The sequence below is a fragment of the Hoplias malabaricus genome, chromosome 4 (genome assembly GCF_029633855.1).
Source record: "Hoplias malabaricus isolate fHopMal1 chromosome 4, fHopMal1.hap1, whole genome shotgun sequence".
Taxonomy (NCBI): domain Eukaryota; kingdom Metazoa; phylum Chordata; class Actinopteri; order Characiformes; family Erythrinidae; genus Hoplias; species Hoplias malabaricus.
Genome location: NC_089803.1, coordinates 11,225,852 through 11,246,323, shown reverse-complemented (window position 1 = coordinate 11,246,323; position 20,472 = coordinate 11,225,852). Strand labels below are relative to the sequence as shown.

At 39.5% G+C, this 20,472-nt stretch overlaps 1 protein-coding gene and 1 long non-coding RNA gene across 2 annotated transcripts in view; both read left to right on the top strand.

Annotated features, from left to right (window-relative positions):
• The window catches only part of LOC136695677 (uncharacterized), a 184,615-nt gene that overhangs the window by 118,463 nt on the left and 45,680 nt on the right, over positions 1 to 20,472 (top strand). The window lies entirely within an intron of this gene.
• Positions 11,984 to 19,604, top strand: LOC136695713 (uncharacterized). Its single transcript, XM_066669957.1, has 5 exons — positions 11,984 to 12,163; positions 15,560 to 15,646; positions 16,361 to 16,723; positions 16,918 to 16,959; positions 18,815 to 19,604. The coding sequence occupies exons 2-5, from the start codon at positions 15,580 to 15,582 to the stop codon at positions 18,958 to 18,960; spliced, it is 618 nt and encodes a 205-aa protein (XP_066526054.1). The 5' UTR covers positions 11,984 to 12,163; positions 15,560 to 15,579; the 3' UTR covers positions 18,961 to 19,604.

The following is a 20,472-nucleotide window of genomic DNA, read 5'->3' as shown; positions in this document are numbered from 1 at the left end:
GGGACTTTATTCTTTAACAACAATCTGATTGGTTCTTATTGCTGGAGAGTGGGACTTTATTCTTTGACAACAATCTGATTGGTTCTTATTTCTGGAGAGTGGGACTTTATTCTTTAACAACAATCTGATTGGCTCTTTATGCTAAAGGAGCGGAATCCATGTTCAGCGTTAAGAGAATTTCAGCCAGTAATCGCTCTCTTCTTTTTAAAGTTTCTGGCTGTAACTCACACAACATTGTCGTCCTGAAAGCGTCCCAAAAGTGCTTTTATCTTGTCCCTTGGGCTATTTTCACTGACCCCAGGACAGCGGTGTCTGGAGGCCTGCCCTGTGTGTGTCTCTCATCATAATGCACAGATCTGATAGTCTGGTACTTTACTGGGGCTAAACCTGAACTGTAATGACTAGAAGCGTCACACCATTTAAAACAAACACTAAAAACTAAACAGCTCTTAATAGTTTCTCAGTTACAGGTCCAGGTCCGGATCGGACAGCGTGTGGGCCACCCATTCATCACCCTGACACTAGAACAGTGTCATTCAGCCACAGAAACACTGAGGCCTGATCAGCTCTGGATCACAGTCCCTGTGTGTCTACTGTTCCCTGAAAAAAGATTCAGAAAATGGCTGTGTGATTGAATCAGGAATCTTCTTCCTCCCAATTACTGTGAATATTTACTGTGAACAACTCGAAAGTGTCCGTAGGTGTGAGTGTGTGAGTGAATGTGTGTGTGTCTGTGTTGCCCTGTGAAGGCGCCCCCTCCAGGGTGTATTCCCGCCTTGCGCCCGATGATTCCAGGTAGACTCTGGACCCCCCGCGACCCTAAATTGGATAAGCGGTTACAGATAATGGATGGATGGATGGATGGATTTACTGTGAACCTGTGACTTAGTCTCACCTGCAATGTGTTGTATGAACACAGGGGGCATATGTGCTCTAGGGGCTGGAAGGATGCACAGTTATTCTGACGGGGGAGTGTCTCAAACCTGTAAGAAGAAGAAAGGATGTTAATGAAAAGTGTATGAAAGTGTGTATGTGTTGGGGGAATGTCGAGTTTAAACCTGTGTGTTCACTGATTTGTGATGATTAGTCCCAAACTGGAAAGGGAGGGGCTTAGAGGATAAATGGGGACTCATGAAACTAGTCAGCAGCCAGGAACTGGTGGGACGCTGCAGGATGCAGGCCGTGGGGTCAGAGGAGCCATGTATTATTGATTTCATTACATTTATCTGGATTATTTTATTGTTCTGTGGGATATATTATTTTCTCTTGTTTTGGTGTCTGTGTGTGCAATAAAGGTGCACCTTGGAACTTACCTTGGAGGGCTGCATCCTCCCTTAAACAGTGCTACAAAGCAACTTGATTCTTCATATCATTTATCCCACACTGTACAGAAATGAAATTAAATATAAAACTCAAAAATAAAACCTCATTACATCCAGCATTATTGTTTGATAATTCTTTGATAATAAATTATTAACTACAGCTGTAGGTTTTTAAATGTTGAGCTGAGTGTAGTCTCCTCAGATCCACTGCTATGTTCTAAATAAAATAATAATAGCACTTTAAATGTATCATGTTACAGACAAAAGCACAAAGTTTCCCAATGTTTTTACTGAACATATTAGTTATATTTTGTAAATGTATACAACTGATACCTGTAACACACTCCAAAATTGTTCACCACTGTGTTGCATCACCTTTTTTTTTTAATTACACAATTTATCTGGGAACAGAGTTAACAAACTCTTACATGTTTTTATTTTTTTTTTGACCCACGATTTCAGCCGGTCTCCAGTCTGTGGTCACTGTTGCCTGATTCTCTTGTGCCATAGCAGACAGATCTGGACTGCAGCACATGAAGCTATGATGTTGTAGCAGAATGAAATGGAGCGTATTAAATCAACACAGTTTTAAAATCCCTGATTATAATAGACTCACCGTCCGTTCTCTCAGCTCCACTGACTACAAAGGAGCACTTTCAGTCTAAACTCTGCACTGAGTAAGATCTGCAATGAAACACAGTCCCCACATCCTGTTTTTTTTTAATAGAATTACATCCACTCACACAGTGAGCTTTGAGCTCATTTCTCTACTACAGTGGTCTCTTTACTGGACTTTCCAAGTCCACAGTGAGGAAGCTGCATCTTATTCAAAATGCAGCATCTAGAACTCTTACCAGAACCAAGAGAACCGAGCATATTGCTCCTGTCCACAGCTCACTGCACTGACCCCCGTTTAAACACAGGATTGTTTTTAAAGTGCTATTAATTGTTTATAAGTCAATAAAATGCCTTGGAAAAAATATATTTCAGATCTGTTAGAAGTTTATCAGCACATTTGCTTCTTTAGATCACTGGGGACTGGTCAGCTCATAGTGCCCCGGGTCAGAACCACACAAGGGGAGGCAGCTCTCAGTCTCTATGACCCCTGAACCTGCCTTATCTCCTGGAAGACATCACATTTGCTCCACTGCAATCTAAACTAAAGTCATTCCTGTTCTGCTGTGCCTTTCAGTCGCGCTGCACTTAAATTAGAGATATATTTAAGTATAGATGTAGATCTTTTTATTAATTTTTTAGTACTACCTCTATTTATTGCACTTTTTAATTGTCTTTTATAATGTAATTCTGTTGAATAGCTTTTTTAATAGCTTTTATCATTTTTTAAATTTTTCAATACTGTACTATTTTTCTACTGCTCTGTAAAGCACTTTGAATTGCTCTTATGTACAAAAGGTGCACTATAAATAAACTTGCCTGGCCTTGCCTTCAATCATTATTCATCTTCTGTAACTGCTTCATCCTGATCAGGGGTCACTGGCCCTTTTAATCCACACCAGTCTGGAGAGTTTAATAATGGATGTTGAGGACTGAAATAAACATGTGTGTTTCTTTAACACCTACTTTACCTCAGCTTCCTGCAGACGTCTCTATGATTTATATTTGTGGAAGACAGAGCTGTAAAACTTGTATCAGAAGATGCTTTCCTCAAGGCAGTCCACCCACATTCCACTGTGAGCCTGCGCCTCCTCACAGCATCCAACTGGAAAAGTGAAACAATAGGTGAAAAATGCTGGGCTCCTGTCATTTATGGTCTACTCTCCACCTGTCAATTCCTCACCTTCCTTAAAAGCATTCTTCTTACTTTTTTAAATGGAGAATGACAGACTTAATACCACCACAAGCACATTGTTACCCATAAGATTTAACAACTAGAATGAACCAGTCACCGGTCTCTCTGCCGCGGTGCGGTGGCATCAGTACGTAATTCAGGTGGGGAGTTCTTTATTACTCAGCAACTAACGCGTTACACATTTCATGACTGCAGTTCTCTGAATGAGTGAGGACACCTCTGTTATTGACATCAGGAGAGAGATTTCTGAGGGGATTTTTCTAGAGGAGTACTGCTGCAGGGTGTCAGTCAGTCATGGTTGGGTTAATGAACGTGAGAGAAGCTGCTGTTGCCTTCATCGAGCTGCTGAACTCCTGTCTGTAAATGTTTCAGATGTTTCTTACAGGTTTGGTCCAGCTGATAGTTCTGAGTAGTTTCCTGAATCAGGAACTGTCTTGTTTTTCCTAAAAAAGTAACTTATTTAGCTGTAGTTATAGATATTTTAAACAGGTTAAAGGAGAGCTGTGTGTATGTTGTATGTATTATGTGTATTACCTGTGTATACAATGATTCCTGCTTTTAGTTATTAATATCTTTTAAAATAAAGGATAAAGCAGCTGCTATGTGGGAGGAAATTATAATAATAATTATAGATTAGAACAAAATAATAATACATTCTCTCTGTCTAAATATACCTGGAATCATTGGGCACAAGGCAGGAACACACAGGAGGGTGCGCCAGTCCTTCACAGAGCGACACACACTCACACATTCACTCACACCTATGGACACTTTTGAGTCACTAATCCACCTACCAACATGTGTTTTTGGAGTGTGGAAGGAAACTGGAGCACCCGGAGGAAACCCATGCAGACACACGGAGAACACACCACACTCCTCACAGACAGTCACCCGGAGGAAACCCATGCAGACACACGGAGAACACACCACACTCCTCACAGTCACCCGGAGGAAACCCATGCAGACACACGGAGAACACACCACACTCCTCACAGACAGTCACCCGGGGGATTTTTTTTTCAGGTATGTTAAAGTACAGCCTCAAATGAATGGCTCCCTCCAGCTATTAACATATTGAATGACTGATGAAATGAGCTACCTAACATGAGCTACCTTCAGGTTTTCATCCTGTCTCTCGTCACCTGTTCAGGTGAGTGCTTGTTATAGTGTTGATATGTGGTGCCCCTGTGTTCTCTCGGATTGTTCAGGAGTTGCTTTGTGGTGGTTAAATTGTTACTAAATTATTCAAGTTTATTGTTAAGGTCTTAATGCGTGGTGGATGACTGTTGCTCGTATAATGATAATGATAATAATAATGTGCTGTTATTTGTCATTGTACAACGTACAACGAAACGTGTCCTCCGCATTTAACCCATCTATGGTGGTGAACACACACACACACACACACACACAAACACACTAGTGAACTAGGGGCTATAAACACACACCCAGAGCGGTGGGCAGCCATCCCCAGTGCCTGGGGATCGTTTGGGGGTTCAGTACTTTGCTCAAGGGCACTTCAGCCTTGGCTGTTCCTGTGGGTCCTGGGGATCAAACCTGCAACCTTCCTGTACCAAGTTCGGTCTCTAACCATTAGACCCAGACTGTCCCCATGTCTCTGTATGCTTTGGTGGCTTTTAGGGTTTTACTGAGAGTGCTCATGGTTATGTTTGTGGTTGCTAGGTATTTGCCATGGTGTCTCTGGTGGTAAGTATGGTGTTGCTAAAAGGTATCTATATGTCTGTCCCAAAACCTAAGGGGCTGTTTACATAGAGAGCATCTTATACGCTCCTGACACATAGGCTGGCCCAATTCTTAGATATCTTAAATATTTTGCCTACTGAGATACCTTAATCTGGTCAAACTTTAAGGCAGCATCGAATCGTACAAATGCCATCCCATGATACAATGCAAGAATAACGGCGGTCTATTTTGCTCTTTTCCCAGAGCAAAAACTATTAAAACCACAATAAAACATGAAAAAACAGACTGCATGCAGTGGGCAGGAACAAGCCGTGACGTAATTGCTCTCTAACTACTGTCTCAATAATCTTTAACACTTTAAATTACAGCCATTTAATTGCGGTTTGTACTTTAGAAACTTTAGAAACATATCACCCAAGTTTCAGTTACTTTAGAAACTTACTCATACCTAATACTGATACTATTCTGTCTACCACTGTACGTCAGGAGGATGCACTTACTTTAGAATCTTTACAGACTTATCAGAAATTTGGCATACAACTCCTCCTGCTATGACTGAATAAAGGATTAACCCAGAATTATCCCTGTCCTTAAATTTTCTAAATTATTTTTTTGATAACCTAAACCAGTAGTGTAATCACAGAATTGTTTTTACTCACCAACTTGCATTCTCCACTTTTTGCTTTGGAAAATCCCTCGAGTGGATGGCTCGCCGCTTGTTGGAAAAATGGGACGTCTCTCAAAATTGATGAAAAATGCCACTCCATGCCTAAAGCCTGTGGAACATTTTCAGGTGTGAGAACCTGTCTGACACAGACAATCTCGCACTGTGTGCTACATGTGTGGAAAGGCACTTAAGCACTTGATTCTCTAGAGTTCTTTAATGTTTTAACAGCTTTAATGTTAACGATGTAATTCCTGAATGTGTTTATTACAGTGATTAATCCACTGTTCTTTGCAATTTAATAACTCACAGTTCATCTGTAGCCTGCTTTAATCAACTTTCAGATTTTCATTCTTTAGATTTATTCGTTCATTCATTGTCTGTAACTGCTTATCAAGTTAAACCGGATCATGTAGAGTCTACATCATGAGGATTCTGTCTGTCCACACTTCTCAAATACCATCCATACAAATTTTATAATAGCGTCTAATTCCGCCACTCCAGATTCTGTTAAAAGCACCTTTCACCGGCAACATTTTGGCAAAAAAATTTAAATGACACACCACCTAATAGCCTTAACTCTGCAGTTCTCTCTCCCTCATTGTAAAGAGAGACAGAGCTGTAGTGTGTACTGAATGTGTTCAGTGTTCTCCTACATCTGTATCAAAGAACTGAACATCACTCTTAAACCATCTCTGTTTCTGCAGGTAATACAGGAGTGATCCACTCTCTCTCCTCCATCATCAGCATCATCATTGTAGTATTTGTCCCCCTTTAATTTGTAATCCTCTTCCTGTGCTTGTGGAAATGCAAAGCATCATCCTCCTCTGGCCCTATACCAACCTAAGTGATCTTTCTAGAATTTTACACAGGAAACACTCAGTCCAGTTTCACTTCCTTCATTGTGAGACACCAGAAACACCAGAGACCATGAATATCTTTGCTTAGACTTCTGTTGGTGGCATTTTCTGAGAGCATTTGAGACCTATTTTAACAAATGTCATCCAAAATTATTAAAGAGTGAAAGAAAAAGAAAGGTGATGTAACACAGTGGTGAACATGCTTCTGTCACAACTTGTACATTTATATTTTTATTAAGTAAAATCTTGTATATTCTACAATTCGTTGATTGAAATCTTTGAAACTCTTTGTTCATTGGCCAGTAAAATAAAGCTGTGTGGGCTTTACAAAATGTCCCTATACAGTCTTGTGTCTCTGGGAAAGTACAGTGTTGGATTACACATTCTGTATCTGCGCAAACCTCTAGTAAACCACCCTCGCAAATAATAAAAAAAACTGCCTTAAGTTTTAGTTAGGACTAAGGTACACTTAGTTCTAACTGTTGTACTCATAGGGATGTCTTGGATGACACGCCTCTACAATATTGCATGGACCTTGTACTCTCAGAGTTTGAGTTGTGTTTGTATCTTTGGTAGTAAGTCAAGCTTGTTCATTTTGGGCATTGGACTCTATCAGGGCTGTGCCCTGTCTCCACTCCTGTTCCTGATATTCATGGACAGGGTGGCGAGGCATAGCCTGGGACAGGAAGGCTTCTGTTGAAGGGCTCGGGAGTTGGCATATCTGCTGTTTGTGGAGGATGTTGTTCTTCAGGCTTCTTTGCATGGAGGCCTCCAGCATTCACTTGAGCAGTTATCTGATGAGGATACCTCCTGGACACCTCCCACTAGAGGTATACCAGGTGCGTCCAACTGGAAGGAGGCCCCAGGGTAGACCCAGGAGGGATTATATCTCCCGGCTGGCCTGTGAATCCCCCAGGAGGAGCTGGTGGAAGTTGAAGGGGACAGGGACATCTGGGCTTGGGCTTGTCACATTGATGGGTGTAGGGGAGGTCAAGGAGCGAGGAACAAGGAAGCAATTGCAGGAGGCCTTAATAATAACCAAAAGGAAACTAGACAGAGGAGCTAAACACAAAAAGACTACTAAACTCACTAAGCAAGACTATTTAACTAACTGAACAAAAAAATCAATACAAAGACCTTGAATCATAAACAATGAACACTAAACAAGGCTAGACACTAAACATGAACTAAACAGAACCAAAGGCCTAACACTAAACAAGGCTAAACACAGAGAAACTAAACAGAGCAGGCTAAACACTTAACAGAGAGGATAAACACAAAACAGGGGTTAAACTATAAACAAACAAAGGAGACACAAAGAGACACATACTTTAATGAACCTCATACTTGTGAAATTTAATATGCAGTAGAATAATTGCAGTAAATCATTTATGATGAATATGAAAATATAACTTAACCTGAAAAATATATTTTATAGAGTAATAAAAATGAGAATGTAATAAATAGAAATCATAAAGTTAATACAATATTCTAGTGACTAAAAATCCTTAGACAAATGCTAATTTAAAATTTAAATGTTTTAAGTTTTGTTTTTGAAAGTGGTCAGTGATGAAATGGCTTTGAGCTCCTCAGGAACTCTTAGCAAAACTTTAGAAAAAATCATCAAATGCAACCATATCATATTATAGAATCATAATCATATGATAGCAATACCCTAACACACATATAAATATAACTAATAACAATAAATGTAGACATGAAAATTAACCAAATAATGTGAAAATTACAAATGTAAAATACATAAATATAAATAAATATAACTTCAGTAAACTCAATTCATTAATCATACATAGTATGATAAACACTTTTGTCTTTATGGACTGCTTAATGTCATTTTACTTCATGTGCGGTGACTGCAGTCATTAATACTGAGATACACACATTATATTATGTGGCTATTTTAAGGAGTATGGCAAAAAGCAGATGGCTTAACCCCAGTGAATATATTAGATGTTTTGTGCAAGAATTAGAGAAAACATGAGCACGAACCGCAAAAAGTTTCCTCAAATTAAATAAAATGTGGCATGAATTCCTACCTAATTTGGTCTAATTAATTAAAATGCTTCTAGGAAATGTAAATTGTTCCCTCTAATTAAATAAAACATGCATACACTGTTCACGCTAATTAATATTTATTTTACCCACGATCCCTCCCATACTCACACTAGTGATTGGGGCAGTGAACACACACTTACACTAGTGATTAGGGCAGTGAACACACACTTACACTACTGATTGGGACAGTGAACACATACTCACACTAGTGATTAGGGCAGTGAACACATACACTGGAGATTAAGGGCAGTGACCCCACACTTACACTACTGATTGGGGCAGTGAACACATATTCACACTAGTGATTAGGGCAGTGAACACATACACTGGTGATTAAGGGCAGTGACCCCACACTTACACTACTGATTGGGGCAGTGAACACATACTCACACTAGTGATTAGGGGCAGAGAACACACACTTACACTAGTGATTAGGGGAAGTGAACACACACACTAGTGATTAGGGGCAGTGAACACAAACTCACACTAGTAATTAGGGGCAGTGACCACATACTTACACTAGTGATTAGGGCAGTGAACACATACACTGGCGATTAGGGGCAGTGACCCCACACTTACACTACTGATTGGGGCAGTGAACACATACTCACACTAGTGATTAGAGTCAGTGAACACACACTTACACTAGTGATTAGGGGAAGTGAACATATACTGACGCTAGTGATTGGGGGCAGTTAACACACACACTAGTGATTAGGGGCAGTGAACACACACGTACACTATTGATTTGGGCAGTGAACACATACTCACACTAGTGATTGGGGCAGTGAACATATACACTGGTGACTGGGGTAATGAACACATACATTAGTGGTTGGGGTCAGTGAACAAACTCTTACACTAGTGATTGGGGCAGTAAACATATACTCACACTAGTGATTGGGGCAGTGAACATATACTCTCACTAGTGATTGGGGCAGTAAACATATACTCACACTAATGATTAGGGCATTGAACACACTCACACTAGTGATTGGAGCAGTGAACACACTCACACTAGTGATTGGAGCAGTGAACACACTAAAACATAGGTCAGTATAAATATAGCTGTAATTAAAGCACAATGTAGATTAAGTAGATTAAGAAAGGTGACCTCACAGTATAAAGTACAATGCCAGGAGGATTTTTAAACTGTAACAATTTACAATCTGGAATTAATCCTGTGCTCCTCTCAGTGTATATGTCACAATGATGTGAGAAACATCTCTTTTCCAGGTTCTCTGTTAGACGTCTGTGTTTAGTGTTTGGTTAAAATTCAGTTAAAGGGCACAGATAAAATAAATAAATTAGGCTTCATGCCACGGGCGCAGAGGATGGCTGTCTGCTTCTCTGGGTGTGTGTTCACTGCCCTCAGTCACTAGTGTGAGTGTGTGTTCACTGCCCCAATCACTAGTGTAAGTGTGTTCACTGCCCCTAATCACTAGTGTGAGTATGTGTTCACTGCCCTAATCACTAGTGTGTGTTCACTGCCCCTAATCACTAGTGTGAGTATGTGTTCACTGCCCTAATCACTAGTGTGTGTTCACTGCCCCTAATCACTAGTGTGAGTATGTGTTCACTGCCCTAATCACTAGTGTGTGTTCACTGCCCCTAATCACTAGTGTGAGTATGTGTTCACTGCCCTAATCACTAGTGTGTGTTCACTGCCCCTAATCACAAGTGTGAGTATGTGTTCACTGCTCAAATCACTAGTGTGAGGGTTGAAGAATAGGATGCCATCCCACAGCAGTGCGTGACCGGGCTGGTGACCAGCATGAGGAGGAGGCGCCAGGCTGTTGTGGCTGTGTGTGGTTCTTCCACACGCTACTGAGGCTCCTGTTTGTTAAATTAAGGTACTACCTGATCAAACAAAACCGGAACTCTGATAAAAGCCACTATTACGTTTGTTTGAAATGCTACCTCTATTCAAACATGCATTAATTCAGACTTTTTGTGTTCACACATACAGCTTTTTTGGCTAAAGTCTGGAAAATTACTGGGTTACACTGTAGGTGTGAAAGGGGCTGGCATTACTTTTTTATCAGGAGGATTAAGCATCCACCTGTTAATCAGTTTACATGGAACAATAAAGATTTTAGTTTTCAGTCAAGGATTGACATATGGCTTACATTATCTGAATTAGAATCTAAAATTAGGAAAGTTGAAGTTTGCCCAACTATATTTACTGATCATAAAATGATAAAACTTCAGATTAGTTTAGATAATGGGGAATGTAGACCAAAATTAAGGATCTATTGGAAACTAAATAACCTCTTATTAACTAACTCAGAGCTGCTTTCCAGTATTAATAATCTAATTGATCAATATTGGGAAAATGCAAACAAAACTAATACATTTTGTCTATATTGGGAGTTATTCAAATATGAAATTAAACATGTATCAATTTATAAGGGAAAAGAACTATCTGCTAAGAAAAAAAAATAAAATACAAAATATTGTTCAAAGAATCTTATCTATTCAGCAAAACCCTTCTTTTTTTTTTCCTCCCATGGTACAGAAATTAAAGCACTTCGAATGGAACTTAACCTTATATATATGAAGAAAAAGCCAAAAGTGCCTTTATTAGATCAAGGCAAAAATGGTTGGAAACTGGTGAATAAAACAGTAAATACTTTTTTGGCCTAGAAAAAAAAAAAGATTTGCAACTCTCTTATAAAAAACTTAAAATTAAAAATAAAATTTTGTCTGATGATTCTAAAATTTTATACAACAGTGGTACTCAGCATAAAAGGTCATTAAAGGTCCTATATTAGCAGATGAAGATTATAAATTGGAATGTTCAAAACCAATTAACAATCGCATTAACAAAGTAAAGAACAATAAATCACCTGGGAATGATGGGTTAACCTTTTGAAGTTTACAAACTCTTTAAAGACAAAATCTCCTAATTTCTTTTAGCTGTACATGTAGAATCCTTTGGGGCAGGTGAACTGCCTTCCAGTATGAAAAAAAAAAAAAAGATCTTCTGTTGCTAGAAAATTGGCGTCCTATCACCTTGTTAAACATTGATTATAAAATTATTGCTTCTGTTTCAGCTATGAGATTCAAATCAGGTCTTAATAACATTATCCATGAATCACATAATGGATTCTTAAAAGGACGCCACATATCAAATATCCGATTAATCGTGGATCTTATAGACTATCGAGATTTTTTTAGTCAATGACCCATATTTTGACACCTTAAACCACAACTTTATTTTTGATACAATGCAATTTTTCAATTTAGGAGAGACCTTTATTAAAATGGTGAATACGCTCCATAATGATATTAATAGTTCAGTTATGTAATGGAATGACACAGAGATGTTGTATTAAAACATGTATTCGTCAAGGTTCTCTGATAGCCCCACTAATTTTTATTCTTCTTGCATCATTAATTGAACAAAGCTCCTTTAAAGAAATTTCTGGAAGTCAGACAGGGCCAAATACTTTCAAAATAAAAGTCAAACCTAAAAATGAGTAAAACATCAGTCCTCGTTTCTTAATAATAAAGGTTTCATAACTGCGTCCTGCCTAACGGTGTACATCTATTATAAAATATTTCGTCCTGCCAAAATCAAAGCTCAGTTGTTTTCTGTTTCAATTTGCAGCTGGCTTTTATTGTTCAGCCGCTGTTCTTTTTGTCCAGTGGAGGGAGGTTTGAACACAGCCGGCTGAAAGTTGATACAGTCGAAGTCACAGACTTTTCTCTGTCGTCGGAACGCGTAAGTAATGTCCGTCTAAATACTGCATTTATTGTAGTGTCCGGCTCTGGTACCGTGTCCTGACTGTAACAATAAAGTCCTGTTGACGTAGCGTCTGTATTCACTTTTACAGATTTACCGGTTTACACTTCAGAAAAACATAGGACGTAGGTAAAAAAATAAAATAAAATAAAATGACAGACTTTGCTCAGTAAAACTCAGCGGCGTGTTGATAATTTTACACAGTACGTTAATCATTTAATTAAACTGTTAACGCGGACATGTTTGTAAAGCGCCTCTTTTAAATTAGCGTCTTATTGAATGCTCCTTTCCACCTTAAATGCTGTTGAAGATACATCTAGTTTAAGGTGGAACGGACAGTTAAGAGAGGATTAATGAATGTATGCTCCGTTTTAAAACCAGGATCGCTTTCCGAAACTCAGAAATCTGTCGGTAAACTTTAGCGTCGTATGAAATAAGACAGCTTTCACGAATGGATGTATGTATATGACAGAGTTACAGGAAGCGATCCTGGTAAACAATGTACCTACAGACTTCTGCAGCGCCCTTTAAAGGGAGCACTCCATAGGACGCTAATTCCACATAGAGTCTCTTTATAGTATCTCCGCATTAATTGTACACCAACTACCTATAGATATGTTTCGCTACTAAGAGTGAGTAACAAACACGCGTTAGTCCACCCTGTATGTCCTTCTTACAGTTTTAAATTACTGTAATACCTGCGAAGTGTGTTTATTTGCAGCTGGTTATATCCGTGTAGACTTAAGGTAAATCTTCTTTTTAAAAAAACAAAAATCATTACGAATTTTACTAACGCAGTGGGACACACAGGGTCCGTTCAAACTGTTTACAATTACGATAGAAGAAGGGATTAATTCAGCATCAGCTCTATCACTCAGCAAAGTTGGAGTATACGCATGGTGTTTGCACATGCGCAGTCCAAATCGGGCAGCCACCTATGACGCAATAAAATGCTCTGCAAACTCTCTTAAAGTGACAGCACACCCAAAAATATAACGTAATATAACGTTCAGTTTTACAGACCGGCACACCACGGCTATGGTTTGTACATTAATAATGCAGCTTTACCCGTGTCATATATATGAAGAGTATACATTTATTAATCAAATATGCAGCATTAACGTCTGTGACACGGGTGTTCTATCTTATCCTCAAAGGCCCAGTGTGGCCACAGGTTTTTGTGCTGCAGCTGTTTAAAGTCTGAGACTGACTGATTAAACGAGTGGAATCAGGTGTGCTGTTCTTCACATCTATGACAATGCCACTGCTCCCCGTTAAGCTTAACACAATGTACATGGTGATGCCAAATATTACCACAAATGGCTGAATGGCTGTGACCTCTCGCCCCTCGCTGCCGTTGTATGCTTAGCTGAACCTACGTGTGCTTTAGGTCCTTTGCACCTTTATTTGCTACACAAAACATGGGAATTTCTTTTTTAATTCATCTGAGAACTTACATTTCCGTTTCGGCATAGCTGCTCGAGATGAGGGTGGGTACATGAGCTTTGCCTGACGTAAACAAGGACTACTGACGTGCAGACTGACCAATTAAATGTTTACAGGGAAGGTTATCGACCAATAACGGTAGCTCTACAGTCAGACCGTCCAATCAGAAGATTTTAGGCTACTTCACCACGCCCCCTTCTCACTCAAGCGAACCAATCGGAGTAGGGGAGGGCGGGACTAGTTTGTGAACGAAACGCTTCTCGAAGTTCTATGTAAGATCAAGAAAAACAAAATTCAATCCGTTTGTGAAATTTTTTTAAGTCTAAATAAGAGGACATGTCCGGGTAAAAGAGGACGTCTGGTCACCCTACTTAAATGAGGGTCATGAAAGGCATTCACATTTAATATTTGATGTGTTTATTGATTTATCTGGATATACCCAACAGAACTGAGGGACTAGCACTGTTTACTGCTGAAGCTACATTCGTTGGTGATGTCACTACACTCTCAGAGAAAGGGTCACTGTGGTGGAGCCCTTGAGTTTATTTAGGGAACGTGATTGTACCATATTCTATATTTATTGACTTTAAAGTTGTATTGATTTAATAGCCACATTTCATTTCCATTTTCCCTGAGAGCAAGGAGACAGTGGACCACTGTAGTTCCACTGAGGACAAAGTTGGAGGTCCACTAGTGTTTTACACAGCGTTTTCTGGGCGGACCGCTGGTGATTAAACAGAATTTTAGACAAAACGTCACATTTTAGCACTTTTCCATTCACAGTCCAATTTAAATTTTTTTCCTTCATTAGGTTCTTTTTGTTATTCTTTATAAATAAGATTAGTACATAACCTTAATCAGCACAGTGTCAACATTTTTATCATTTCATAATTTTATATCAGTCTTATACTCATTATTATATCTCTCATAGTTGTTGGTGATATTTGTATTAGTGTGTTTTCCAGAATAAAAGTCTCTGTGAATGTAAAATCTGTTTGAGGAGATTATAAATGAGTTATATCCTGTACAGGACAGTAATCTGAGTGGTCCGATGGTGGACCAATGGTCTAGAGTCAGTGGTGTGACAGCCTTTTTATACCAGTGGACCAATATATGCTCACTGTCTGGGTTGGTTTATTTGACACAGTTTTATAATGAAAGATGCCCCCTTCTCCTTCTAGAAAAGAGAATGTAATGAATGTTTAGGGAACACAAATGGACTTTAACACTAGTTTAAAAACATGTTTTACTTTATCTCGACTTCCAAAACAAGAAATTTCATCTCACGTTATCGTTCCTCTGTTGTCACCATTGTCCCAATCAACACTGACTGGGACAACACCCGCGAGGTGATTTGAATGGATCCCTTTATAGGTGTAGGACGTAAGGAGGTGGAAAATTAGCCTCTTTCACCTGCACACATTTTATAAGAGGATTGTGAAGTTTTATTTATCTGAATTTGTTTTGTGCACGTGCACATTAATGCCTGACTCTGTAGAGTTTTCTAAACGAAGCCCCTGTTGACACAAAATATATTGTGTGGTGAGTAAATCGCTTTTAACAAATGAATTAAAAAAAAGGTTTCCGTTGTTAAGACTTGTGTACAACTGAAATTAGTTTTGTTCTTACTAAGTTATTAAAGTGTGAATGGCACCCAACCCTACACAAAAACGTATTCTCTGTTGATACACTGCTGTCATCACTGTTAGCTCCTGAACTGCACTCTGCTGATAAACGTGCTTGTCTCAATACGAGCCATTTTCAAACCATCGTTTTTATCATGTTAAGAGCTTGTCTTAGTGTCTCAGTGATGTGTTCCTTCCAGCAATAGACTTACTATCTCAAAATGTCTAATTTTAAAATACTGACACCTTTTCTAGAAATATTGACTAAGCATATCAAAGTATTGTTTTTGTTTTTGTTTTCCAGTGAATCATCCAGCTGCAGACATGAATTTCTACCTTTGTATTTTCATCTACCTTTGTTTTTTCATCCTGTCTTTTGTCACCTGCTCAGGTGAGTCAACTAGTTTCCATTGGTGTTCCCTTCATAGTGTGTGGCCAGATGGGTTCTATGCAAATTTGGAACCGGGTACATTTTTCTAGAGATGCACTGATCGATAATCCAGTGACCAAACCTGGGCGAGTTTGAGCTTGATCAGCCAAAACTGGCTACTGACTGATCAGTCTCATGTAATCAACCTCTGCACCCGTATAAATGGGTAACATTTACACTTGTCCATTGCATGAGGTAAACACTGCCACAAACACAGCTGCACACACCCCATGTCTTTAGAGGGAGTGAAAAATCCCCACCCTCGATGTTTGCAGTTCACCTACAATCAGAATGGGGCAAAATGTGAAAAACAGTAATCTGTGATTTTTCTCAGAGGAGAAGAGAGGAACACACTGATTTGACTGAACTGGATTTAAGTAAAACCGAGGAGCTCCAGGATATTTAATCCCATCTGAATTGTGAATTAACTGCAGATTAATTGTGTAAAGTGAAACAAAAATGCTGCTGCCACACTGAGTAATGGTGTTTATGTTGTCATAGCAACCACCTAACACACTCTAACAACTTGGGAAAACTGTTAACAAATGCATGGAAGCTGCTTGAGCCTTTTCTTCAGGAAATGTGTTTTTATAATGATCAGCATTTGTCTGTGTATTTTATATATTGACACATTTTTAATGTTCTATATTTTTCTATATTTTACTTATTACCCAGGATATCCAGTCGGGCAACCGAAAATCAACACCACTGCCACAGAGGGTTCTAGAGTCTTTCTCTTTTGTGACTGTACAAATATGTCCAGTAAGAGTGCTCAGGTGGATTGGCGGTTCTCATCTAATATAGAGGTGTTCGAGAGAAGCAAGAAGGGTTCGAGTGCGGGCAACGGGTATGAAGGCCGCGTGGACGTTCCTGAGGATCAATTTCTGAAAGGGAACTGTTCTCTGGAGTTAAAGAACATTAGCTCTAAGGATGCCGGGGAATATAGATGCTTCTTCGTGGTGAATGGAGGGAGGAGACTTGTCCAGCCTGTGGAGCTCTCTGTTGAGGACAAAGAGATCGAACCTGATGTGTACAGAGGTATACAGAGTTTTGATTTCACTGTTCATTAAAAAATATTAGGGTCTTGTTTAAAGGCTAATTTAATTTATTACCCTGAATATTCACCTGACACAGTGTGTGGATTTACGTTGTCTGTTTCTATTATTTATCACTAGTTATTAGTGTCATTTTGAAGTTTCTAATTAATTATTGTTTTTTTTTCCCTCAAACAGAAAAACCAGAGACAAGCAGCAGTCAGGAGGTTGAACCCAGTAGTGAGTGAATAACTGACCTGTTACATTGTGTTAAACATTTCTAGGTTATTACAAAGGGATTTAGCATAATGTCCTTTTGGGTGTCACTGTCTCACTGCCATTCACCACTACATTGTGATTGTGTTATTGAAATAGTGATGCCCTGAGAGTTAAGGGTGAATAGTTATAGATATAAATCTCTGTAGAAAATATTTCAATAAAGATAGGATTTTTAAACACATTCCTGATATTACAATACACATAATTTACAGCATCTGTCACTCAGCATCTGCTGCGAGTGCCCCCTAGCTGCTGAGGGAAGTAAACACCAGTTGTGTGCAGTGGGTGGGAACAAGTCGTGATGCAGTCACTCTTTAATTAGAGCCTCTCAGTGATGTGCCTTATGAGGACAGACATATTTTAAATATATTTAGCTAAGTATTTTATATTGGAAATATTTTTTTTACATTGTGTGTGTGTGTGTGTGTGTATGTATGTGTGTGTATATATATATGTATGTATGTATGTGTCTTCTCGTATTTATTACAATTTTTATTATGTTTACTCTGAAAGAAGCACCAAATCAATGGGAGTAGTGCTGCTGTTGCATCATGGGATTTTCCAGGAATTTTTGGTAAGCTGCCCGGTGGCGCAGCAGGTAGTGTCGCAGTCACACAGTTCCAGGGACCTGGAGGTTGTGGGTTCGATTCCCGCTCCGGGTGACTGTCTGTGAGGAGTTGGAGCGTTCTCCCTGTGTCTGTGTGGGTTTCCTCCGGGTGACTGTCTGTGATGAGTGTGGTGTGTTATCTCTGTGTCTGCGTGGGTTTCCTCCGGATGCTCCGGTTTCCTCCCACAGTCCAAAAACACACGTTGCAGGTGGATTGGCGACTCAAAAGTGTCCGTAGGGGTGTGTGAGTGAATGTGTCTGTGTTGCCCTGTGAAGGACTGGCGCCCCCTCCAGGGTGTATTCCTGCCTTGCGCCCAATGATTCCAGGTAGGCCCTGGACTCTGAACTGGATAAGGGTTAGAGATAATGAATGAATACAAATTTCAGATAGATTTAATTCAGTTAGATCAGGGCAATACGACCAAAAATATTAATCATGGTAAATTTGTCTATATTGATCGATCTCAGTATTTATCACAATATTAACATTCTGTCACACGAAGGACAAATAGAAAATTACTATATATGTAACTAATGTTTAACTAATGTGTGTTACTCAAATTCACAAGGTAAGATTTCACTAAAACAATAACATTTTCTTACAACAAAAAAGTAATTATATCTATGTCTTGTTTCATTAAAACATTCTTAGGGCATTACCACCTCAAGTGTTTGAAGAAGCAGAAAGAGTAAAAAGATAGTTTAAGAAGAGTTTAAAATAATAAATTATTAAATAAATAAACACTCCCAAGTGCTGAACTGTAAAAAATATTGCACTTAACCCTTTAGAGGCTTAGAACAGTGGAAGGCTATAACAGTGGGAAATCTAGTCCAGAGCCGACCCAGAATCACTGAGTGCAAGGTGGAAAAAAGTTCAGTCCGTGCTCTCGCAAACGGGAAAATGTTTCCCAGGTGGAAAATACACTTGGAGTGAAGAAAAACCCAGTGGGTTCTCCCTGTGCGCAAGGGAAAGTTTCTGTGCTTGTGTTCTGACAGGGGCTCATCATTCCAGACAAACTACACCCCAAAACACAGAGGAGACATATTTAATACATACGCACAAACACATGGATTAAACCTGTTATAGCCTTGTTTACGTTCTCACGTTCACACGGTCACCAGTGTTCACTGATTTAGCTCCATACAGAGTTCTCCTTCATCTGTATCAAAGAACTGAACATCACTCTTAAATCTTCTCTGTTTCTGCAGGTAATACAGGAACGGTCGTCAGTATCATATCATTCATCCTGTGCCTCTGTGCTCTTGTACTCCTGTGCATGTGGAAACGCAAACGACAGCAGACCAGAGAACCGGGCAGTGATGGGAGACCAAATGCTGCTGAGGGAATTGTTTGATGGTTTGAGTGTCTAGTGAAACTGCTGTGACCAGAACACCACCTAAACCACAGGGTACCTCTTAAATAACCACAGGTTTTGGGGACGGTGGACAGAAAATCCTTGGCTTGTTTTCTAGATGATACTGGAATTGTTTCAGTGGGACTAAGATCTAAATGAGACCAAAAATGAGCCCTTGGAATGAATACCAAAGAAAAATACAGCCATTTAGAAATACACATCATCTCTTGTGGAGGTTGACCTGATGTTGGTTTTTTATTATTTATTTATTTTTATTTGTTTAAATTTATTTTTATTTTTATATTTTAAATACAAATTTTTGGGCTCCATAATAAATGAACACCAGTTACTGCCCATTGTAACCAGGAAGCTTACAGTGGTTGGAGTTTCCATAAGGAAACACACCTCAACAATTTATTTGCTTATGTTTACATTCATGGGCTCTGAGTGTGGAGGATCTTTATGCCAATAATCCTCAGTTTAATATAAAATAATGCTGGTCTTTGAATAGGGCGGCACGGTGGTGCAGCAGGTAGTGTCTCTCTCACATAGCTCCAGGGACCTGTGACTATGAGGAGTGTTCTCCCTGTGTCTGTGTGGGTTTCCTCCAGGTGACTGTCTGTGAGGAGTGTGGTGTGTTCTCCCTGTGTCTGCGTGGGTTTCCTCCGGGTGACTGTCTGTGAGGAGTGTGGTGTGTTCTCCCTGTGTCTGCGTGGGTTTCCTCCAGGTGACTGTCTGTGAGGAGTGTGGTGTGTTCTCCCTGTGTTTGCATGGGTTTCCTCCGGGTGACTGTCTGTGAGGAGTGTGGTGTGTTCTCCCTGTGTCTGCGTGGGTTTCCTCCAGGTGACTGTCTGTGAGGAGTGTGGTGTGTTCTCCCTGTCTCTGCGTGGGTTTCCTCCGGGTGACTGTCTGTGAGGAGTGTGGTGTGTTCTCCGTGTGTCTGAGTGGGTTTCCTCCAGAGGCTCCGGTTTCCTCCCACACTTCAAAAACACACGTTGGTAGGTGGATTGGCGATTCAAAAGTGTCCGTAGGTGTGTGTGTGTGTGTTGCCATGTGAAGGACTGGTGACCCTCCAGGGTTTGTTACTGCCTTGTGCCCCAATGATTCCAGGTAGGCTCTGGACCCACCGTGACCCTGAACTGGATAAGCGGTTACAGATAAACAATGAATGAATGAATGAATGTTCTTTGAATATCTCTAAAGCTATTTATATATAGATAGATAGTTTCAAATTATTTTTATTGTACAGTAAATGTGAAAGGGAATGAAAAGCATTTAGCATCTACCAGAAGTGTAAATAGTAGCATTGTGCAAAGAGCAAAAATGTGCAATAAATACAAAAAATTTAAATTTAAATGTCTATTGTTATGACCTCAGGGGAAAGGGGCAGTATATAAGGTGTGATTTTAAATGTGTGTCTATGTATGATATGAAACATTCAAGAGAAAATGTTCAGAACGGTTGACAATCAAAGTTGAATATATTGGGTCTTTTTAGTGACAGGCAGATTGT